We start from the raw sequence: 24,113 nt of genomic DNA, 5'->3' as shown, positions 1-24,113 counted from the left end.
AACATAGTGCCCAGGTCGAAAAATACCGGAATTAAGGAGTCCATCATTTTTGGACCACCGTGTGTTTATGGTGCATTCCAGTTGTAGTCAGTAGTCGGAATTTTCTCAGATTTTTTTCTCAGTAAACACATCAAGTTTGACCCCTGAACTGTACAATTGAATTAAAATATTGTATTATTACCATTTGTTTGTCTATAGCAAATTTCCCAGTTTAATACATTTGGTAGATTTAATCAATAATTTCAAAATTAAAATATAATTGATTTATTTGTTCCCTGTCGGTCTTCGAACGTGTCGGGACTGCGGAACGTTTTTTGTTATCACGCAGTGTATGTTCCTTCACGACGGGTACAGTGACGGACAGCTAGCTCCCCTACATGCGCCATTGAAAATAAACGTAGCCAAAACGGCGGGGGCTACTGTTTTTCATTTTTATACTAACCCTTTAGTTAGTTAGTTAGTTACCAAGCGTCCGCCACATTTGGGAAAACATGGAGACAATTTTAGAGCAACAGCGTCGCTATCATGAAGAGAAGGAGAGGCTTATGGATGCCAAAACGAAAGAAATGCTACACAAAAAGTCCACGGTAAGTCGACCGCTCCGTGTTAGCTGTAGTGCTAATGCTAACCAAACACTGCAAGTACGTAACACGTATGCAGCTTAACGAATGTTTTATTTCTTTATTGTCCTTTTTTCCGCAGCTGCGGGAACAGATTAACTCAGATCACCGGACACGGGCGATGTTGGATGTGAGCACTTTTTTCCATTTATTACAACACCGGCTACCTAGCACTAGAACAGGCTATTAGTTAGTGAACCTCCTCATAGGTGACAGTTAATCTGAGATATTGTCTAAGTTATTATTATAAGCGTTCAAATATTATATATAAAACCATGTATGTATATAAAGTATGAGACAACTCAACGAGAAACCCTTATTACTACAAATACAGTATGTCACTGAGGAACTCCATTCAAAAATCTGTCACTTAAATGTAACCTTAAAGATACAATAAAGCATGCATTTACTTTGCAGTATAGGCTTTGTATACACGAGTAGTAATATTAATTGCTATTATTATTATTATTATAAATTATTAATTAGTAGTTAACATTATCATTTCCCAAGAAATAATACATTGAAACATTGCTGTTAATTACACTATTATTAAGAGTATGCATACTTAGCACAACAGGGAGATGTAATGTTTTAATATTGAAAGTGATCAGCAGCTAAAAGTGTTTTCTTTCTTTGACAGAGGTATATGGACGTGAGTGCAAATCTCAGAGATTCTTATGAAGACAAAGATGGGTAAGTTCTTTCCTTAACAGTAAACTTGCCCCTGTGAATTCATTATATTTGCCTTATTTTAAAAACAGATGTATAAGAGACACCTTTATCTCCCTTCATGGTTCCATAAACTGGCTCTGTTGTCATTTCTGAACCTTTTCACAAACATTTAGTCTTTGTCTTTCAGACTCAGTTTAGCCAGAATATCTTAACCACTTGTTTTTCTTATTGACAGGATGAGGAAGGATGAGCTTGCTGCCATCTCCGGACCAAACGAGTTTGCAGAGTTCTACAACAGACTGAAACACATTAAGGAGTTCCACAGAAAGCATCCGAATGAGGTAATGAAAAAAAAACTCTTAAAATTTAGCTATGTGTGAACTGCTGAGAAATGAATTTTAACACTGTTATTGTGTGGGTTCCTTGTAGATTGCCATTCCCATGTCTGTGGAGTTTGAAGAGCTGATGAAAGCCAGAGAAAACCCCAGCGAGGAGGCTCAGAGTAAGGCTTCATCTACACTCGTCTGATCAGCAAAAAACATTAACATTATATTTTAATGTTGGTTTGCGCTCAGGCTTCCAATATTGGCATTGAAAAGTAAAATATGTTTATTTTCCACAGACCTGGTTGAGTTCACAGATGAGGAAGGATATGGCCGTTACCTCGATCTCCACGACTGCTACCTGAAGTACACCAACTTGAAGGGAGCTGAGGTGAGGATCCATTTAAATCTGGATAATAAAAGCCTGTACCTTCAAGCAAAACCTTTTTATTTTGTTTTAAAACCAAAAACCTTTGCTGTCTCTTTGTGCAGAAACCCGAGTACATCACATACCTGTCGTCATTTGACCAGCTCTTTGACATCCCAAAGGACAGGAAGAATGCTGAATACAAAAAGTAGGTCCAACATGACGAGGATATAGGACTTAATGAGCTTGTGGTTACTTATTTAAACCTGTGTATATGATGTGCTGGTCCTCAGGTGATTCATTTGTGTAGACGGCTGCAAGGTTAGAAGCTTTTATTAATTTTAGACTGCAGTGTTCATATGGACTGTGGAAGAGAACATGGTTATCATGACCCTGTTTGAAGGCAGCATTCTCCCAGCTGTTGTTGTTCAGCACTAAGGAGATAATGTTTGTTGTCTGCTCTGGGGAGATTTTCTCATTTGTCTCATTGACAAATGACTCTAAATTAGATGTGATCAATGTGAAAGAAATAACGAAAAGAAACATAAATATAGCCACAGGTTGCAGATCCCCTCTCTCTTTGTGTGCAGGTATCTGGAGATGCTTCTTGAATACCTTCAGGACTACACAGACCGGGTCAAACCTCTTCTGGACCAGAACGACCTGTACGGAAAAGTGCTGTTGGAGTTTGAGAAGAAGTGGGATAACGGGACTTTTCCAGGCTGGCCCGTGAGTTCTCCTGACAGCCTCTTCATGTGTGACGCAGCATGGACACGCCAGGTTTTTAATTTCTTTACCTTCTCCTCTGACCTCGTTTGTTTGTTTGTTTTTCTGCACTGTAGAAAGAGACGAGTAGTGCTTTGACCCATGCAGGAGCTCATCTGGACCTTTCTGCCTTTTCCTCTTGGGAGGTAAGAAAAGAAAAGAACATTAACGATGGAGGTGAATTGAAAGGTGAATCAGTGGTGCTTCAACTGGTGGTTTCTCCTCGTGTTTTCACACAGGAGTTGGCGTCGTTGGGTCTGGACAGATTGAAGTCTGCTCTTATGGCACTGGGACTCAAGTGTGGAGGGTGAGTGTCGTTGACATGCAGCTGGACTGAAACATTAATGCAGTCGTGATGCTGAACCCGAAGTATCTGGAATTGCTTCATTTAAATTGAGGGCATTAAATCCACTAGGCTTCTTCAGTTCTTCATTCCTAGAAGGGCTGCAACAATTCATCCATTAATCCATTACTAAATGAAGCGCCAACTATTTAGATAATCATGTAATCAGTGTTACATGGGAATATTTTGAGGTTTATTTGCTACATGTAACAAAGAAATCATTAAAACGGATGCAAACAAGACGTTTGGGAAACACCCAATGATCATCATTTTCTGGAACATTTAATTGAGAGAATAATGGACAGATTAATTGATAATGAAAATAACCCTTAATTGCAGCCCTAATCCCGAGTGTAATCCAGTTGATTGACGTGAGTGTGTGTGTGTGTGTGTGTGTGTGTGTGTGATATGTCCAGGACCCTGGAGGAACGAGCTCAGAGACTGTTCAGCACTAAAGGCAAATCCCTGGAATTACTGGACCCTTCACTGTTCGCCAAGAATCCCAAAGCCAAAGGGCCTAAAAAGTGAGTGGGTCTAAAGACTCAGTGCAGCGCTGACTCATGTTAGTGTTGTTCTGTAACCCATAACATTTTCCCATCATCACTCCTGCAGAGACACAGAGCGTAACAAGGAGACTGGCTTCCTGGAGGCTCAAGTGTACGAGTACGTGGAGATCCTCGGGGTGAGTGACCGTGTCCTCAACGTCCACTCCTGCTGCTGTTTTCATTTTTAATGTCAAAAGTGCTCACACGCGTTTGGAATGTGGCCCTGCATTTACAGGAGCAGAGGCAGCTGACGCACGAGAACGTGCAGAGGAAGCAGGCCAGGACGGGCGAGGAGCGCGAGGAAGAGGAGGAGGAGCAGCTCAGTGAGAGCGAGAGTGAAGACGAAGACAATGAAATAATTTACAACCCCAAGAACCTGCCACTGGGCTGGGACGGCAAGGTGTGTGTGTGTGTGTGTGTGCGCGCATTAGATTGAGACTCCTGCTGCATTTTTCTGTGCAGACCCAAAATGTGTTGTTTATTTATTGCCATTTATTAATTTATTGCTGACTGTTTTTGTTGTTTGTTTTTTTTCCCCCTGCAGCCGATTCCATACTGGCTTTACAAACTCCATGGTCTGAACATCAACTACAACTGTGAGATCTGTGGAAACTACACCTACAGGGGACCCAAAGCCTTCCAGAGACACTTTGCGGTACGTGGTGATGAGACGGAGTAGAAGTGAAGTAGTGAAGTACTCGCTCAGTCGTGTAACTGAAGTGTGTTTTTCCGCAGGAATGGAGACACGCTCACGGTATGCGCTGTCTGGGAATTCCCAACACGGCCCACTTCGCCAACGTCACTCAGATCGAGGACGCCGTCGCTCGTAAGTCTGCCGCACTGACAGATTTTTTTTATGCACCAAAGTGTTTTTAGAATGTGTCTGTAGAAAAGAAAAAGAAGAAAAAACTTCTGAAATCACATTTGTTGTTGCAAAACAGTAGTGGTTTATTTTTTTTCATAATTTTTTCCCTTTTTTTTATATTAGTTTTATTTCATTATTAGTAATATGAATACTATTTGCTGAAAGAAGAATGAACCTTATTTGCATCTGCTCCTCCTTCACAAAACTCAACTTAGATTTAGTTTTTTTAGTGTTAGCCAAACATAAGGGAATAATATAAAAAGAAAATACAGCAGAGAACAAACAAAAAAACCACAGCAACCGTCGACTCAATGCTGCTCAGTGCTACGTTCCAAGTTCCTACAGATTTGCGTGTGTGACCTGAGCTTTGAAACATCACAACTGTTCCCACAACAACTGTTCCCAACTGTGTGGGGTTAAAAATATATATATTTTATATTTGATTTGTGTTTTTCGTCTTCAGTGTGGGCGAAACTGAAATCTCAGAAAGCTTCAGAGCGCTGGCAGCCGGACACAGAGGTGAGTCCACACTGACGCTGTGAAATAAAGTCCCTGTTTATTCCCTGACTCGTGCTTTTATTTTTTTACTTATTCCATTACTTTGTTTCGTCCCCTCAGGAAGAATACGAGGACTCGAGTGGAAACGTGGTGAACAAGAAAACCTACGAGGATCTGAAGAGACAAGGTCTGCTGTAGAGACCAGGTCTGCTGTGGTGACGCTCGGAGATAAACGTCATATTTGCTTTGTTTTTTGTTTTTTATCACTGATTTTCCCGTTTCTTTTTATTTGTAAGTAGTCATGTTGTTTCCCTTCCTCCATTTGATACTTTGTAATGTGGCAACTGTTGTCTAAATAAACTCAGTACTTTATCACACACGTGTCTTTGTTTACTATTGAAAACGCACACACGCACACAGAAACCACAATTCAGATCTTGGGCCTAAAGTTCCTCAGAAATTATGTTCTGGCTCATTAGGACCAGTTTTAGTTTCCATGAGGACTACTCATCCTAAACAGGTAACACTAACAAGGACGCACACACACATTTTTATACAGCTCTCTTTGTGAGGACATTCACTCATTGCCTCCTTTAACCCTGTCACAAACTTAGTTCTAAACATAAACATGTTAATGTTGTGTTTTCAAGGTTTCAAAAAGTGCTTGAATTTTGGATAAAGTGCTTGGAAATGCTTAAAATGGTGGCTCTGTCTGAGTTAGTCATTGAGCAGATGGAGGATTAAAACACGCCTGCACCTTTACACACATGCATGTGGTTATAGTACAACACCGTCTGTTTTATTGTGGGAAAAAGGGGATTGAAATATACATTTCCAGTTTGTGTATATTCATAAAAACCACCCAGAGCTGTAAAATGTGGGGAAACTGTGAAATTGGGCCTTGAAACGGTGCTTGAATTTGACCCTGGAAAAGGACTATGACCCTTGAACTAAGTCTTAACCCTTTCAAAATTCAAAACTTTCTATTATTGTGTTAGACAATGTCAATATTTGCAGTATTTTGTAACCATGGTTGTAGAAATAAAGCTTTGCTTCATTTAATCCCACAGAGCAAAGTTTTCCATCATTTTTACCATTATATTACAGCACACAGATTACAGAATGTATCCGTCCACCATAAAGAGGTGAGTCAATAAATCAATTTTCTTTACCACTCAAATAATAATCTTAAAAATTGGATTATTCTTTTCAGCCAAAAGTGCTTATCCAGCATTTTTCTGTGGATTATCGGCCCACAGGTGGCGTTAAAAGCCTCACATGTGAACCTTCATTCTTCACAGGTGGATATAGACCAGACCTGCAGGTGGCGCTACTTCACCACGATTCTCTGATGGAAACTGATGAAGAGACTGCTCTGCAGGTAAGACTGTGAGAATATGAACAATTGTCAACTGGATTATGTCCAGATTAAAAAGGTATATACAAAAAATTGCGAAATTGAAATAAAATGTCGTTCATCGACACGTGTCAAAATTGTGTCGCGATAAAAGATAAATCTTTACTGTGAACACAGTGTAAAACAAAATGATAATCTTATTTATCTCAATCATTTAAAATTAGGATTATTTGCTCACCCCCTGATAACCAGGACAAATTATATTAACTTCAGTGTGTGTGTGTGTGTGTGTGTGATGTTGCTGGGTTTAGGGGCCACAGACCTCTGCCCAATGTGGGGCCCGTGGCCCAAAAATGGCCCGTCCAAGGGTTTAATAATTTTCAGGTTTATAAAACTATTTGTGCAGTTGCTAACACGTGATCATTAACCAAAGAGTTTCGATGTTTTCAAAAATAAAACAGTAAAAAAGGGAGGGTTGCAGTACCTGTTTTAAACACTAATGGCCACAGTTTTACACATTTGTACATAACAGTTCCTTGAAGCAGCGTTCTGTAAAATCTGTTTTTTTCCTTGTGGCCCCGACAACAGCCATATTTTTCAGTCTCTGTGTCCTCTAGGGGGCGTACACTGTCACACTCTCACTGTCACACAGTGGAGATTATTTTCACAGTGGTACTTTTACTCGATTGTACTTTTAATCTGTGATACTTTTACACAGTGGTACTTTTAATCTGTGTTACCTTTACTCAGTGGTACTTTTAATCTGTGGTACTTTTAATCTGTGGTATTTTTACTCAGTGGTACTTTTAATCTGTAGTACTTTTAATCTGTGGTATTTTTAATCTGCGGTACTTTTAATCTGTGGTACTTTTACTCAGTGGTACTTTTAATCTGTGGTACTTTTAATCTGTGGTACTTTTACTCAGTGGTACTTTTAATCTGTGGTACTTTTACTCAGGGGTACTTTTAATCTGTAGTACTTTTAATCTGTGGTATTTTTAATCTGTGGTACTTTTAATCTGTGGTACTTTTACTCAGTGGTACTTTTAATCTGTGGTACTTTTAATCTGTGGTACTTTTACTCAGTGGTACTTTTAATCTGTGGTACTTTTACTCAGGGGTACTTTTAATCTGTTGTATTTTTAATCTGTGGTACTTTTACTCAGTGGTACTTTAATCTGTGGTACTTTTAATCTGTGATCATTTTACACAGTGGTACTTTCAGTCTGTGGTACTTTTAATCTGTGATACTTTTCCACAGAGGTACTTTTACTCTGTGGTACTTTTCTACAGTGATACTTTTAATCTGTGGTACTTGTCCACTTGCCGCTCAGTGGCTTCAGTTTCAGCAGATCTTTGACGATTTCTCGTACTGTTTTTTTCACATCAATGACTAAATGAATGAGTGATTGTGCCACAGTAAACAAACAACAGTAAATAAACAAACAGACACATATTTTAATTTGTCTTCGAGGAAATAACAGGAAAGAACATTTGTAGAACAAGAACAAACACCTTTCATAAGAAAATAAGAAAAAAACTCAAAGCGCACGGAGCCGTGTTTCCGTACGTAGCCGTTTTTCTCCGCGTCGCTAACAGATTCTGAGTTTGTTTGCTGTGACGTTAAAGGTTCAATATAACGTATTATTAACCTGTACAAAAAAGGTTAGTGGTTGAAAACAGTGAGAGCAGAAGGAACATGAAGGGAAAATCTCAGCAGGTGAAAATCAAGCGTTCACATCAGCCATTTGTCTTTCTCCTTGTTGAAGTTCTCGGCCCACTGACGCGTGAGTTCTAAGAAGTGGTCGGGCTGGTTGGGCTGATAGTCGAGGTACAAACGTGTGGCGGTTTTCTTCGGTACGGCCTTCTCGATCTGCGTTCCCTCGTGCCACTGATTGAACGACGTAACCGTGACGATCTCTGGTCTGACAGAGAGCGCGGCCTGCAGCGACGTCTCGTAGTAGCGTCCGTTCACGCGGTTCCTGGTGTTGTGGTTGTTCCACGGCCGCACGGCCGTGTCCACGTACCCCGGACCCACGCTAGGGACGAAGAGCAGGTTGTTGGCGTCGCAGAAGGACTTGATGGCTTTCCAGTTCTGGTGGGAGGAGCCAAAGGAGAAACCGTTGGAGGCAAAGTAAGTGTACATGCCGTCGAAGCCACTGGCCAGGATGTCGTGTTTGTGGCGCTCCTCAACGATGAGGGCCATGAAAATGCCGTCGTACGGCGTTCCTCTGATGCTGTGGGAGCCCTTTGCCGTCAGAAGCTCCGCCCACGACTCTGGCGGCGTCAGGTACGAGTCGTAGACGTAAAAAAGAGGCAGGACTCGTCCCGTGCTGGAGCGGAATCTGTAAAAGGCGCCGTGTTTTCCGTACCTGAGGGAAAAAAGACAAACTTTGAGTTTTTTAAATACTGTTTCATTGTTGAGTCAGAAAATCTTATGACATAGAATTTGTAAAATACGGCAACATTTATCACGTAAGGCGTCACTTTCACGCTTTATTCTTTCTCCTGGGCGCACATGATGTTTCGCAATTATTATCTGTGCAAACATTTTTTGGGGGGAGTATTTAGTAAGTATTTAGTATATATGTATAAAAAAGGTCCTTTGCACACATGCTTGAAAGGCATTTGAAAAAAAAAAGTTTTTATTTTCATCTTTAAAATATTTCAAAAATATTACCCTAAACAGAGCAAAAAAGAAAAATCATACTTAAAATGTTTTTCACTTGCCTTTCAGTCTTTTGTGCAAAAGAATAAAAAGTATCACTCGCTCTCGTTTGTCGTTGTAATTCAGATTTTGGCCTTTAGGTGGTGCTGTTGCTTTAAGTGATCCTCTGTGAAGAAAAGTGTGTATTTTGATACCCTAATGGCCAAAATCTACAAAAACAAAAAATGCACTACTTGAAAGCTAAGTGGAAAAGAAATATGTCTCCATCTGAATTTCTGTAGGTGTTTGTAATACTGGTTTTGGCCATTAGGGGGTGCTGAAAAGAGTATATTTGACGCCTTAACGGCCAAAATCACTACCAGAAAAACACAATTTTGGTGATCTTTGACGTTTTCTGCCCCAAAAGGAGCAAAGACATTTAGGAAAGTCATCCGAATATAAGATTTGAACTGGCCTTTCAGGGCTTCCGTACGTGCCTCTGTCATAAAGCTAACACTAACACGTTAAACGTCCTCATACTTGTCGGTGATGTATCTGATGTTGTCATGCATGCTCTGCTCCGTCCGTCCTTTGTACGGCTGGATGTGAAAAGCCACCTGTGCAGAAACACGTGAGAACGTGGACGTTAACTGCGAAAATGTTCAAAAAAATAAACACAGAGAACCTGAAAAGTAAAGGAGTTATCTGTTCACACACAAACATCATCATGTTACACAAGTTTTGCATTCAGAAAAATGTCTTAAGATGCTACAGCTTATTTTAAATCTTTAATTAGAAGCTCCTGGTTTGAAATATAAGGTATAATTTGTATTAACTGGCAGCATTTTTCTTGTTACCAGGCACTGGCAGGAGGTCTTAAATGAAGAATATTTGTCTTGTTTTTACAGTGCAGCAGTTCTCTGCAGGTCATTCCTCCACAGATGTGACTGTCAAACATCAAACTGCTCCACATTACAACAGCGGGAATCTAATTTTAGACCCCAAATCCTCCCAAGTCCTAAAGTCTGCCCTAAATTTTGCTAAAGAGGATTTTGCTTTGTAATCGTATCAAATACGGTCAGATTTCCAGTTCTTTTTAAAGACGGCGAGTCTCGCTATGATGTCTGACATTATTCTGTGATCTCAAATGAACGTGTTTGTCAACATGAGGCAGCATTTTTCACCTGGAAACTGTAGTTTGTGACGCACTCGCTCCCTCACACCAAACTCCATAGAGAAAATCAGTGTTTTTAGCTCACGGAGACACAGGAGCTGCTGCTTTACTGCTGCATGTTTTGAAAATCTGTGACACTTGTGCACATTTTTTATGAGGATTTCCAACACTGATGTGACAAAATGACACATTTGACGATTTATCTGGAGACGTTTGTTGCTCAACAGCTCCTGAACGCTGTGTTGTAAAATCGCTGATTTTCTCTATGGAGTTTGGTGCAGTTTCCGATTCTGATTCACTTGTTGCGTCATTTTCGGAACGATTAGAAAATGAGGAATTATTCAGCTGTTGTTCAGTGCGATGGGAATTCATTTCATGGGAGTGATTTTCTCTTTTTCCAGGACAAAACCCATCCCGCTGTGCTTGTTTGCTTCTGTCACAAAGGTCTGCCGCAGCAACCGACCGAGCCACAGACGCCCGACGCCCACTTCATCTCTCAAAAAGAGGCTGCCACATCTTCATAAACAGTTTCCATGGCGACGGGGCAGCGTTTGGTGCCTGAGCTCAGGCTTCGACTGCTGGGGAATTACGACGGGTTGATGAAAGTGAGGTGAAACATTTGATGTGTCTGGATGAAACAAGCCTCATGGTGTGTACACGCGCTCGACCACAGCAAACATTAACCTGAGGCAACGTTATGACGTCATCATGTGAGCAAATTATGTAACATAATCTGGGTTTTTTTGTGTGACAGTATGTACAGGAAGTATAGATGTCATTAACATTCACTACATACACGACTGAAAAAGTAGTTTCATTTACGCTTTAAGAACAAAAAGAAAAAGTTTTTTTTAATGTGGATAAAGCCACAGATTATTTAAAAGGATCTGTGCCAGATTAGCCCAGAGTTTCAGGACCTGACTTTATTCAGAAGATTCTTTGACCTGTTTTGTGATTTTCTGTCACAACCACTGATTGTTGTCATCACAATTTAATACTTAGTCTAAAAAAAATAAAATAAAAGTCTCCCATGTCTTACTGCCGGCGTCCAAACATCAATTTTTCACTGAGCAAACGGGGTCAATCTCTGCTTAATTACTGAGGTTGTGGGACTGGAGGGGGATTATAGATCATCCCGTCTGACTCGTGCACGACGACTCACTGGAAAAAAAAAGACAACTCGTCTGCTCTGATGTTTTTTTCTTTAATGTTGATATAGAAACTTAAATATCAAATAATGTAAAAAGCCTGAAGTAATCTGTCCAATAAGGTCGTAATATTATTGGAATAAGGTCGTAATATTACGGTGAAAGGGTCGTAATATTATGGGAATAAGGTTGTAATATTATGGGAATAAAGTCGTAATCTTTCCCGAAAAAGTCGTAATATTTTGAGAATAAATTTCTAATATTATGAGAATAAAGTCGTAATCTTTCCAGAGTAAAGTTGTGATATTATGAGAATAAAGTCGTAATCTTTCCAGAATAAAATTGTAATATCATGACAATAAAGTCGTCATATTATGAGAATAAAGTCGTAAATAAGCGTTTTTGTTGTTGTTTTTGATGGCGTTCTGCCCTGAAAAGTCACTTTAGCTCTTTGTCTCAGCTCGACTGAATCCGACAGATTTACATTAAATGTCATCTTTTCTTTGTTTTTTGTTTTTTTTTAGGTCAGAGCATCAAACTCAAAATAACCACAGGGGCGGAGACATTTCCTGCACTGACTCAGTCGTCTCGGTGGAGCTGTGAGTCATAGAGTCTTAAACTTTTTATACCAAGTATAAAAACCTATTTCAGTAAAACAGATAAATACAGTGGTGGCAGATTTATTCTCTCATCGTCCTCCTCTTCCTCACATATACTTCACACAGTAGTATAATGACATTAGATTAAAATGGAGCGAGAGATAAAGTGGCTCTAATTATTACTATTTTGTTATTTGTTTCATTTTCCATGCTGGTAAATAAACAGAAAAACAGACAATATGACTTTCCACCAAGTACCACCAGTGGAAGCTTGCATACCACTGGTACTAAAATAAAATATAATCTACTGTTTATTATAATCTGTATTACACGGTCTTAAAATATACACTTAATTATTACCTTTCATTTCAGATAATAACTGCTTTATTTCTTTATTTACGTGTGTTGGAAACAATGACTTTGACTATAAATATGGTTTAAATTCTGATATAACACAAAATGAAACAAGTGTTATTAGGTTACTTTTTTAATCAATATATGTCATATTTTGTGTATTTTGTGTAGCCTGTAAAACCAGGATACTTTATCTACAATCTAGGACCCTTTTGACAAATGATGATTATCACACATGACTTATATTAGAAACAGTACATATTAGGTCATTGTAGACACACATCGTGTCACATTCCACATTAAATTGGCTTAGTCCTCTTTGTTCTCAGCATAACTTTCACTTCCAGTCACTCACACAGACACACAGTAAATGGTCAGAAAGGGAAAAACATACCCGTCTTCTCACCAGTTACCTTGATGCTGTGTCTGTGGGCGGCGTCCATGACGGCAGGAACCAGGTCCTCTGTGGGCTCCCCGTGGTCGTCTGCCACGCTGGGAGGATACCAGGACAACACCAGCACCCCTGCACCAGCAGTAATGGTGAATATGTTACCATTATTAAGTAACACCATTGTCACCAACATTCAAATACAGTGGTGTAAAATAGACAGAGCAAAGTTATTCTCTCATCGTCCTCCTCTTCCTCACATATACTTCACATACTGGTTTAGTGAAATTAGACTAAGATGGAGCGAGAGATAAGGTGACTCTAATTATTATTATTTTTAATTCTGGCCCGAGGACACGAATGCTCGGGGCCAAACGGCTCCTGGCATGAATTCATGCCTGGATTGCCATAGTGCTCAGACCTGTACGTTACACCAGGGCTCTATAGCACCCCACTAAGGTGAAACGTTAAGTTGCATCGAATTTCACGAAACTTGGTGGGAATGTGATAAAGCCCAAGACGAACAAAAAAGTAAATGGGGACCATGGCCTCAACTCAACAGGAAGTCGGCCATCTTGAATTGCCATAGTGCTCAGACCCGTGCACTACACCAGGACTCTATAGCACCCCGCTAAGGTGAAACGTTAAGTTGCAACGAATCTCACGAAACTTGGTGGGAATGTGATAAAGCCCAAGACGAACAAAAAAGTAAATGGGGACCATGGCCTCAACTCAACAGGAAGTCGGCCATTTTGAATTTGAAAATAAACAAACTAGTCTGAGTGCGTTTATCGCATTAAAAAATGTTCGAGTTTATTATTTTTGTTATTTGTTTCATTGTCTACATGAAATTCCTCAGCTCCACTCCAATCACATATCCTGGTAAATACAGAACATCATTTCTGATTTTCCTCCAAGTACCACTCGCGGAAGCTCGCGTACCAGAACTTTGGCACAAGGAAATTATCTTAAAAGCTGTAGCTTTTAAATGTAAACAAATGTCAGTGACATTCACGTCCAACGGGTTCACGACCCTCCATCTCTGTTTTGTCAGTGTCGCCTGGTGACATTACCGCGCTGCACACAGGAAGTGACTTGTTGTATGTCGAGACAGGTGGCAGAGACAGCTATACTGTGCTTACTCAGCGAGACGACTGCAAGCAGGTTGGAGTTTGGCGTACCCCCCACCCCCACCCAAATTTAAGAGGTAAATTGTGAATAGAGCTCTGTGAGTTGGCGTCACGCAATCCCATGGCAGGAAGTGGCACTGTTCGTATCCAGAGACGGATATAACTGTCGGGAACAGACGAACAGGAGGACGGCAGAGGTGGATCACTGCTCAACGGAACGACACAGTGAAAAAAGGGAATCAGACTCTGAGGTGCTTTTATTGTGACGGGTAAGCGTCAGGAGTGAAATAGGGACAGTTGAAGACGAAACAGCGGACTGTGGCTGTTTCCATACTCTCGAAAAAGCACCAGGGGGCAGTATACCAGTCAGATCTGTCAGGTTCTTGCTCAATCTCTGCAACTCTTACAGCTTGAAACATTTCCTGCCAAAATGGCGGCAAAACTGGTCTACAGCTCTATATTTACCACTTCATCGGGAAACCACAACTTAACATTCATTTTATTCCTGCTTTGTTTTGAATTTTATGTTAAAAAAAAAAAAAACTATCAAGGAGTCATGTTACAACAGGAAGTGCTGATAAAAAAGTTTCTGTTGTCAGTTCTACTGTGGCTCATTTTGTGGTCGTGGAAAACAACAATTACAGACAATCAAATATTATCAACAATCAACGTGTGAACACTCAAGTCAAGAGAACTGCTGGGCAGTGTTTACCTGCTGCAGCAGCTTCTATCTGGGCCATGTGTGACTCCAGCACCTTCGGGTCCCTGGAGCTGTAAGGTCCCAGCTCCGGGTAAAAACTTGAAGCAATGTCCTCGGGTGGGGTGTGCTTCCCCTGCGCGTGACTGGCCGCGATCTTCGGGTCCCAGTGTGGCACCAGCACATGGTCCCAGTGGATGTACTTGTTGTCCACGCCGGGCGAGCCGTACCACAGGTAGTAGAATATGTGCACGTCGTAGAAAATGCTGTAATCCCGGTCGGATCGGCTGAAAACCACCTTGGTGTCGCTGCTGCTGCCCATGTGGGAGTGACCCGGCGACGCCGCCGCCGCCACGTCCCGCACGTCCGCGTACCGCCTGTCCGACCTCTCCCCGGCGAAGTCCATGCCGGGGGCCATGTCGGAGAAGCCGTCGCTGGGCTTCAGCGTCCGGAGTCCCATCATGGTCCCGAAGATGAAGAGCGTGAAGAGGAAGAGCGCGACCAGAGCCTTCCTGCGGAGGCGCGTCATGGTCGCTGTCCGTGGTGCTGACAGCGGAGGGAGTGATGCGGCTCCGTGTTAACAGCCCACGGAGGCTCCTTCAGCATGGAGAAGCGACAGCTGCGGAGGAGGGAGGAGGGCGAGGAGGGGGGAGAGTCAGCGTTAAAACACGCACTTTTAAACTCGAATCACTTGCACCATCACAGAGCAGATACAGCAGACTTCCTGTGTGCAGCCATGATGGAGGACCAGGCAGCTCCGCTCCTGCTCATCCTCCTGTCACACTCAACAGTTTCTCGCTGTCAAAGCTGGAACAAACCAAATCTGGTTACCTTTGTTTTCCATCCGATCACTTCACTCTGTGCGTCTGCTTCTCTCGTCTCCATCATGTCATCATCATCCACCCCTTCACACATCAAAAACACCTTTATTTTACATTTATTTTCTTTAAATAAAGAAAAAATATATATATATGAAAAATAAACCCTTAACGTTCACACTGAAAGTGCATCTGTTGTCCGTGTGGCAGAGAGCAGCAGCAGCAGGAGTAGGAGGAGGAGGGAGGTGGGATTAAACACTGCCACCGGAAAGAGACGAATGCGGGGCGGTTAAAGGGATAGTGCGGGGTTTTTGAAGTGTTGTTGCTTGCGACCCCTGCTGGTGCCTCTGTGTCTGGAACCATTATTCTTTAGGAAGTCTTTTCTGTCACTTTATAAACAATTTCCTCTCCGCACCAAAGTTCATAGAGAAAACCAGCATTTTTAGCTTGTGGAGACACAGGAGCTGCTGGTGAACCGCTGCCTTGTTTTGGTAAGTTTGTGTCACTTATTTAAATCAAAACAAACGACTTCAAATGCCAAAGTCACATAATGATATATCTGGAATCACTGTAGGAGGCGGCAGTGGATCAAGAACCGATTTTCTCTGTGGGCTTTGGTGCACGGAGGAGGAGGAGGTCTACAGAGTGACACCAGTGCTTCTGGTTTGGTGCTGAGGTGGATCACAGCAGTCAGGATGTTCTGTTGTGGGAGGGATTTGTGTCACAACACAACAGTGCATTATAGATTAGTTATTGATCAGGTGTTATTGATTGATGTCCCTCAAGAGGAGGGGTGAAAGGTGAGCTGACACACACACACACACACACACACACTGTTTGTTACTGGTTAAGTTACTAGGCACTAACCGGTTATAGTTAGAGATAACACACATTAAGTCACATTATGGTGTAACCTTAACTTATATAACATGTCTTCACCTTAAATGTAAAAATATATGTTATGGGGGAATTGTCTTCCTTATGGGGACAAAAATCAACATCATTTTTAACATTTTAACACGTTGTAGGCTAGGATGAGGTTAAGATTAGTCAGGAGTAGTTATGGTTAAGGTTAGATTAAGTCTCTAAGAAATGAATGTAAGTCAGTATAATGTGTGTCTTTGTGTGTGTGGTTTCCCCTTTTCTGGCATAAACACTGACCTTGTCAGGACCAGTAGTCCTCATGGAGACCAAAACATGTTCCTAAATAAGCAGAACCTCATTTTTGAGGAACTATGGTTAAGTTTAAGGCTAAGATTTGGATTTTAATTGTGGGTAGATGAAGGTTAGGGTTAATCATTAAGTGGTTATGGTTAAGGTAAGGGGGTAAGGGTTTGTTGAGGCTGTCCTCATGAATGGAAGTCAATGCCGTGTCCAGTGTCCAATGCAGTGAGGTGGGGTGGGGGCAGTTATTAGAGGTAAGAGGGTGGGGGGGCTTGTTCTCATTGTGAAGGAAGAGAACAGGAGGAAGGACGCTTTCTCCTGGAGGACACACAGACACACACACAGGGACCTATCAGCAGCAGGGACAGAGTGTGGACGGATCATGGACTGGACTCATGTCATGTAACCTTCTGTGCTGTGGAGCAGTTTGTGTGGAATCCTGTGGCAATGACAGATGGTAAGAGAAATTCTACTGAGACTGAGGCTGGGACTGAGACTGAGACTGAGGCTGGGACTGAGACTGAGGCTGGGACTGAGACTGAGACAGGGACAGGGACTGGGACTGGGACTGATACTGATACTGATACTGGGACTGAGACTGAGACTGAGACTGGGACTGGGACTGAGACTGAGACTGGGACTGAGATTTAAATTATAATTTTAATAATTTGTCTGTTACAGGAGGAGGAGGATGTGTGCAGGGTGAGGAGGAGGAAGAGGAAGAGGAGGAGGAGACAGTTTTGTCCTGGGGCAGTGGAGTCTGTAAGTGGTTTAACGTGCGAATGGGTTTCGGCTTCCTGTCCATGAAGATCAGGGATGGATCTGCTCTGGAGCAGCCGCTCGACGTCTTCGTCCATCAGGTCAGCTCTGCTTTTTCTTTTTGCCCTTCTTTGTGAGTGTGGACAGACAGGTTTATTTTCATGTCCTCATAGGACATTTCTGTCTTCACTGCACCTCCTGTGTGGGGACAATACTAGTGTTAAAGCCACAATATGGATAAGAACATTCACCGAAAACTGAGGTAAAAACCCACTGACCTCATTCATTTAAGTGTTGTTCTATTAGGCCAGAGGTCTCAAACTCGTGGCTCATGGACCACATGTGGCTCCCCTAATCAATTTCATGCGGCCTGCCACTTAATATCAGATCAACCATAACTGCTGCCACTCTTCCACTCACATACTGATGTGGATCTTAAAAGGGGCAGATTAGGGAGTTTACGGGTTCAAACTTTTCTCTTTAAAAGGGGTTAAAGGTTAAAGTGGAGATAACAAGGCTTATTCCTGTTGCCATCCAGCCCTGCTTCCTGTTATAAAGTCATCAAAGCATCAGGGAATAAACTCAGTCAGTGTCTCAGTCTCACCTCCCATGTGGAGCTTTTTGGCTGAGGCCCCTTCTCAAGTTTCTCCGTCCCAGTGTCGGTGTAAATCATCTGATGGAAGACAGAGGATGAGGCTGCTCCTCCACATGTCTGGTGTTGGGCTTCAGTTCAGTTCAGTTCAGTTCAGCAGAGGTTTGATGAAAAGTGAAACCAAAACATTTTTAAAATTGTTAAATGTTAAATGTTAGTTTACTAATGTTAGTTTACTGACAGTTGTCATGATCACTTTTGTTTTGGTTCAACATTCATTCATGTGCAACTGCAACAACTAGTGGTGCTGCAGTATCACATATTGGACCTTTAAATACCAAACAAACAGCTACAGTCGGATCACTTTTTCAACCAACCAGTCAACTAACCAACCAACAAACTGAGTGACTGACCGGCTGACCAACCAGCTGACCAACCAACCATCCTAAAACTAACCAACCAACTGCTTAACCGACCAACCAAAATACCAAGCCACCAATCAACCAACCAACTGACCAATCAGACCAATCAACTAACTAATGAACCAACTGACCAACCAACCAACTGACCAATCAGACCAAACAGCTGACTAACTAAACAACCAACCCACCAAGCAACCGACTGACTGACCACCCGACAAACCAACCAACCAGCTGACAACTAATCAACCAACCACCTAACCGACCCACTGACCAACCAACCATTGACTAACTAACCAACAACCAACCAACCAATCGATGAACTAACCAACAACCGACCAATCAATTAACCAACTGACTAACTCTCCAGCACCTCATCATGCTAGTGTACAGATGAATAAGAGTGTCAGCAGCTTAATGTTGATGATTCTTCACAGAGTAAACTGCACATGGAGGGATTTCGCAGCCTCACAGAAGGAGAATCAGTGGAGTTCACCTTCAGAAAATCCTCTAAAGGACTGGAGTCTGTCACAGTAACTGGACCTGATGGAGCTCCGTGTTTGGGGAGTAAGAGAAAAGCCACAAGTTCACAGAAACGACGCACAAAGGCCGACAGGTGAGTCCTACACCTCCTGTATACCAGAAAGTTTGAATCACGTGAGACACACACACATATTCCGAGGTCACCAGAGATGCAAATGTCATGTATTTGTAGCATTTGCGTCTCTCCCGATGTTACACTCTTCTTATTATTGAACTCATTCACATTATCTGCGTTTGATATGTTTGTCTCATGAATGAGTGAATACGGGCACCAAATAGAAACTGCCATTCATGTGAAATTTGCTCCTTTTTTCTTTTCTTTTTTTGATAAAAAAACGTCTTTGAAGTTTTTTAAAGCAGCTTAAATGGAGTCCGTCCAGATTTGACCATATGAATCATTGTTTGCAGTGATAAAAGTGACTCCTCGTCTTCCTGTCTGGATCTGATTACGCTCAGACGTCCAGACTTTTCTTCCTCTCGCTGCTTCCCGTACGTGAATCAAAGAGTTTGATTTGTAGACTGTGAGCCATTAAATTCCCTCACTGAAAAAAAACCCCACTGCATTATCACTGACGGCGCTTTCATTAAGTCCAGCTTCATTTATCACGGTGGCCACTGAGCAATGATAAAAATAATCCCACAGCTTCCTGTGTCGCTGCAGGTTTGATTGCACTCACATGTTTCCTTCACTGGATTTAGAGGAGAGAAAAAAAAGGCTCCTATTCGTTTAATTGATAACAGATGTAGGTGCCCAGGAGAGGTCAGAGGTCACCACCGCCATGGCAACAATGGGATGCGTTGTGCAAATGAGGCCGAGGGAGGGAGGAGGGGGGGGCGGAGAACGAGCGGGAGGGGTTCAAAGGTCACAGGAGGATTGAAACAAAGGAGCTCCCGCTGCCACCAACGTGGACAAGATGATCAATACTGAGGAGGAGGAGGAGGAGGAGGAGGAGGAGAGGAAGTGGTGGTTAGTGGTGGTGAAAGGATCCAGGACTCAGTTTAGGTTTCATCCTTGTGACTAAAGATTTTGATTAACATTTTCTAGCTTTTTACAGATCAGAATCAGAATCCGGTGTATAGCCAGGTAAAGTTTACACAGTACTAAAAATTCACTCTGGTCAATGGTGCACATATCAAGAGAGAGACAGATCAATAATGTGAGGAAAATTAAAGTTATTTACATCCAAAACAAAAGTCAGTGCAACACGAGAACGGCAACCTGTCAAACAGAGAGTAACAATTCTCAGGGCAATATCGAAAAAAATCATCAAACAGCTTCATTAGTAATGAAAATGATTGTTAGTCTCATCCTCCATATACAATAGCGTGAATGTACATACTCAGCAGGTGATGACACATTTTAAACCAGCACAGATTTATGTAAGGCACAAAAATATTTGTAACCCTAACCCATATTTTACTTGAATTTAGTTACTTTACTTGTCATGTAAAGGTGCGCAATATTAGCAACAGCGTTTATTTCTCTTTGAAATCAGATGACACGGGCTTATCGCAAAGTGCATTTAACAGAACACAAAAAGAGCTGTCAGTGCTACTGCAAGGAAGTTATGCAAGAATTACATAAGAAGAAATACATATATACCCTGAGGATGTATGAATCATCAGGCTGCAGTGAGTATCAGTCGAACAGCGTAATTAAAACTGCAGAAAAAAACATTTATAAGCAAAAGGGGAAAACTATCTTAGGCGTGAGTACTTATGATATTTAATATCAATATTCAAATCACTGATTCAGAGAGCAGATTCATTTTAGCTGAGTCATGTTGTGAGCTGTTTTCTTTTTGTGGGAGTAGAATATTTGTTAGACAGTTGGAGAACTATGTCTCAAATGAGTCAGCACAAATGTGTTGTTTACAGCGTTGTCGTTTAAAAGGATGAATAAATCCTGTGTTAGCCTGAAATTAGTATCAGCATCAGGCACAGAAAAAAAGTGATATTGTGCCATCCCTAATTTTTAATGGCGGACGTATTTAAATGTTCGTCATTGCATATTTATATTATATTATTCCTTTTATAATTCATAGTGTGTGTTGTGTGTGATCGGACAGGCAGTGATGAAAACCAGGGGTCGCTGGAAAAGACAGATTGTCCATAAAGAAAGAAATCAATATTTCGTTTTTTGCCTGACGGTTAAGTGACCTGTGTCTCTGTGTGTCACACTGTTCACTGCCTCGGCCTCACTCGCCTTATTTATCTCACTCTAACGAATTCACCCACAGGATTTCACCGATCATCTGCATTGATTTACTGATAAAGAAACAGTGGCCGAACAGGGAGGTGGCGCGGTTTAGTCACAGCAGCTTAAACCTCTGTGAGGTTCATTGTAACAATACAATCGTTTTCATGCTATTATTACAAGCAGATTGGTACTATTATTATATGACTGAACACTTTGCATGGTGTAATATATAGATAATATTTTGTTGTGTAGAAAATATAACCCACAAAAAAATGACAAACTAACTCATGTGAAGTTACTACTGGAGGCAGCAGTGGATCAACAAACTCTGGTGTGCTTGAGTTAACAAAATCAGGTTTACCTTGTGAACTATCCCTTTAAATACAGTGAGACTATTGTACTTGCTCTTTATTGTAACAAAGTTCCTTTAGATTAAAGCACTAGATCTTTGTTAAAGCTCTACTGTGTCACCAAATCACTGTGTGTACTAATTTGACCATAGTTTGAATATAACAGACATTTCTTTATATTTAAAAGCAGCTTTTGTCAGACATATAATATACTTTGTTTTAATGTAAAAAATAACAAATAATCATTTTAACAATTCAAGGATAAAGGAGTGTGTTTACATAGACCTCAGTGGTAAAATCTCCTCACAGCTGTAAAAAAACTGTGGACTCAAAACTGAGAGTGTGCTGCCCTCTGGTGGTAGAAAACACTTCACTGCAGATGATGGGAGTTAGAGAAAATTAATGACATGTATATTAAAGTATATTAAACACATTTGTTTCATATTACTACTACTACTACTATTAATAATAACTATAATAAAAACAGGAAAGAGGCAATGATTTTGGCTTGTGTGTTTTTGGATTGGGTTGTTTTCAGATTTTTTTATTTCATTGTTTTGGTCCATATAATGCAACTCCATCAGTGTTTCTTCCCAAAACATCCTCAGGTGTTTAGTTTTGTCCTCAAAATAAAGCTAAATAAAGGAAAAATAATTATGTTTAAAATGAAAGCTGATTAATCTGAGAACCTGCAACAAACAGTAAAACTGACTAATCAGCTGTCAAAATAGTCTGCAATTGTGAGTGAAGTTTTTGAGCTTAGGTCATCTCAAGTGCGATTGAATATTATATACTTATTATTTATCATTTACATTTTACATTGGGATTAACCACTGTTTAGTTTAGTTACATTAGCACACAACTTTAAATGACATTTAATGACACTGTTGCTGCTCCTCTTGTCACTTCAGATGCTACAACTGTGCAGAAGTCGGTCATCACGCCAAACAATGTCAGATGCCTCCTCAGCCAAAAAGGTGCCACTTCTGCCAGAGTGTTTCCCACATGGTGGCCAGTTGTCCAATCAAAGCACAACAGCAGCAGCAGCAGCAGCAGCAGCATCATCAGCAGCAGCATCAGTGATGAGAAGGGAACGTGACAACATGACAATGAATGTGAGGAATCAGTGATGAGAAGCAAAGCCTTTGCTCGTCAACAGTGGTGCGGGAAAAAAATGGCACAAAATTTGGAGGTGAGTTTTGACACTTAACTTGACATTTACACGGTGCTCAGGGGAGGAAAAGAAACACGAAAGTTTAACACTTGTGGTGTTTTGAAGATCTGATGGTAAACATTGACAGTTTACAGTGCTATTTTATACACACATTCTGATTTTTTTTTATTTTATCAAATTTTTTACACGGAATACCCTTCATATGGACTCTCTATAAACAATAGTGAATTATTTGAACTAAACAAATGTCTTGAGATGGACCTTGAGATATGTACACAAAAAAGACTTATAAGACAATATTTGTGCTATAGTGCTATATTATCCACTTTCCTGTGGGAAAGAGCTTCTTTCAAATTACATCTTCTAGAGAGAACATTATTTCATCACACACACGTAAAGTATGACAGAAAAACAATTAGTGGTGAATTTTACATCTTAAATCCAAGTTGCCATTTCAGAATTTGAACTTATATGCAAGACCAGTATTGATTGTATGACAGGCTTTTGCCTGCATAACAGTATTTATCTTCAGGGAAGGTTCATACAGTATATCAGGGATTTACCTTCTCAGTTATTGTACTTGATGGATTGAGTTGAGACATAGACTTGTTTGGTTTTTGGTGAACAGGCTAACTGTACTGTACTACATAGATATGATTTTTTTTATATGAAGTATCCACCTCTCAGTTTGGTCTATGACTCTAGTTTAGGCCGGAAAATGTACAACTAAATTATGAAAAGGTTTTACCTCATAAATGTCACAGTGTCTCCTACAATTTGATTTCTCTGGAATTGTTTATTGACAATATAATTTTTGTCTAACTTTATTGTACTGTCAGCACAGTATTTCACTGCAAAGTGTTGTTTTATTGCCTTCATAGTAAACTCAGGGAGACCTTTGTCTTTATTTATTGCCAAATGAGCCTTGCAATATAGTTTTATCTGCCAGCGGTGACATAAAAAACAATCAACTATACATATCTTTTAGCATTAGAATTTGGCTAGAGGTTGTACTTTACTTTGATATTTCACCAATTGAACTATTTCAAGTACATACTAATAAAAAGCTGCACATTGAAGAACCAAACTTATTTTTGTAGTCATTTAGTCACCTAGGTTACAGCCAAATAGTCATAGCTATACTGGTTAGTTAACCAAACAGGGTAAAAAATGTTCAGGATATTTATGTTCATATTTGAGTTTGTTCATTTATCTATAGTACTAAAGAAATACTTAGTTCAGGTTAGCGCTAACTGTGCTGCACCTGTTAGCAGCTTGAGACACAGATTCTGTCTCTCACTGAAAACATGGCTGCCAGTAAGCGGGACACAAAAAAAAAATACAGATTTTAGCCACCTAAAAAAAAATATAATAAGTAAAATCCATGTCAGTTTAAGTCTATAATCTTATGTGTGCTCGTTGCTTTAGCTCACTGTTAGACCTCACTTTTTAACCTACCCATTCTCCCACACCAAACTCCATAAAGAAAATCAAGCATTTTACATCACAGCAAAAGGTTAGTGATAAACTAGTGCTTTAATCACTCAAGTTCAAACATGCCATTTTGTGGCTTTGGTGTTTATAAACTTTCCAAACTAGGTG

General features: G+C 40.7%; 3 protein-coding genes across 3 annotated transcripts; 2 read left to right on the top strand and 1 right to left on the bottom strand.

The window, feature by feature from the left end:
* Positions 1 to 346: 346 nt before the first annotated feature.
* sf3a3 (splicing factor 3a, subunit 3) lies at positions 347 to 5,375 on the top strand. The gene is made up of 17 exons (XM_058619863.1): positions 347 to 587; positions 703 to 750; positions 1,261 to 1,313; positions 1,528 to 1,633; positions 1,722 to 1,794; positions 1,915 to 2,006; positions 2,108 to 2,190; positions 2,573 to 2,711; positions 2,825 to 2,893; positions 2,987 to 3,054; positions 3,507 to 3,614; positions 3,703 to 3,772; positions 3,871 to 4,035; positions 4,180 to 4,290; positions 4,371 to 4,461; positions 4,964 to 5,019; positions 5,119 to 5,375. Exons 1-17 carry the CDS (start codon positions 492 to 494, stop codon positions 5,194 to 5,196), a joined length of 1,506 nt encoding a protein of 501 aa, XP_058475846.1. The 5' UTR covers positions 347 to 491; the 3' UTR covers positions 5,197 to 5,375.
* Positions 5,376 to 7,793: 2,418 nt separating this feature from the next.
* On the bottom strand, positions 7,794 to 15,532 carry maneal (mannosidase endo-alpha like). The gene is made up of 5 exons (XM_058619864.1): positions 15,324 to 15,532; positions 14,508 to 15,111; positions 12,691 to 12,800; positions 9,543 to 9,619; positions 7,794 to 8,727 (listed from the first exon to the last, which is right to left on the bottom strand). Exons 2-5 carry the CDS (start codon positions 15,019 to 15,021, stop codon positions 8,091 to 8,093), a joined length of 1,338 nt encoding a protein of 445 aa, XP_058475847.1. The 5' UTR covers positions 15,022 to 15,111; positions 15,324 to 15,532; the 3' UTR covers positions 7,794 to 8,090.
* Positions 15,533 to 16,787: 1,255 nt separating this feature from the next.
* On the top strand, positions 16,788 to 22,738 carry LOC131447810 (protein lin-28 homolog A-like). The gene is made up of 4 exons (XM_058619882.1): positions 16,788 to 16,931; positions 17,156 to 17,334; positions 18,682 to 18,860; positions 22,249 to 22,738. The coding sequence occupies exons 1-4, from the start codon at positions 16,922 to 16,924 to the stop codon at positions 22,418 to 22,420; spliced, it is 540 nt and encodes a 179-aa protein (XP_058475865.1). The 5' UTR covers positions 16,788 to 16,921; the 3' UTR covers positions 22,421 to 22,738.
* Positions 22,739 to 24,113: the final 1,375 nt, after the last annotated feature.

This window comes from Solea solea, chromosome 20 (genome assembly GCF_958295425.1).
Source record: "Solea solea chromosome 20, fSolSol10.1, whole genome shotgun sequence".
Lineage (NCBI taxonomy): Eukaryota > Metazoa > Chordata > Actinopteri > Pleuronectiformes > Soleidae > Solea > Solea solea.
Note: the sequence above shows the minus strand (reverse complement) of the source record. Positions and strands in the feature narration are given on the sequence as shown.

Excerpts from the sequence above, each read along its gene's own strand:
- sf3a3 (XM_058619863.1), top strand. The coding sequence starts at position 492 with ATGGAGACAATTTTAGAGCAACAGCGTCGCTATCATGAAGAGAAGGAG. Across the intron at positions 1,634-1,721 it reads ACAGAAAGCATCCGAATGAG|ATTGCCATTCCCATGTCTGT; the intron begins GTAATGAAAAAA and ends GGTTCCTTGTAG. Across the intron at positions 4,462-4,963 it reads GATCGAGGACGCCGTCGCTC|TGTGGGCGAAACTGAAATCT; the intron begins GTAAGTCTGCCG and ends TTTCGTCTTCAG.
- maneal (XM_058619864.1), bottom strand. The coding sequence starts at position 15,021 with ATGACGCGCCTCCGCAGGAAGGCTCTGGTCGCGCTCTTCCTCTTCACG. Across the intron at positions 12,801-14,507 it reads GATAGAAGCTGCTGCAGCAG|GGGTGCTGGTGTTGTCCTGG; the intron begins GTAAACACTGCC and ends CTGCTGGTGCAG. Across the intron at positions 8,728-9,542 it reads ATCAGATACATCACCGACAA|GTACGGAAAACACGGCGCCT; the intron begins GTATGAGGACGT and ends TTTTTCCCTCAG.
- LOC131447810 (XM_058619882.1), top strand. Across the intron at positions 17,335-18,681 it reads TCGACGTCTTCGTCCATCAG|AGTAAACTGCACATGGAGGG; the intron begins GTCAGCTCTGCT and ends GATTCTTCACAG. Across the intron at positions 18,861-22,248 it reads CGACGCACAAAGGCCGACAG|ATGCTACAACTGTGCAGAAG; the intron begins GTGAGTCCTACA and ends TTGTCACTTCAG.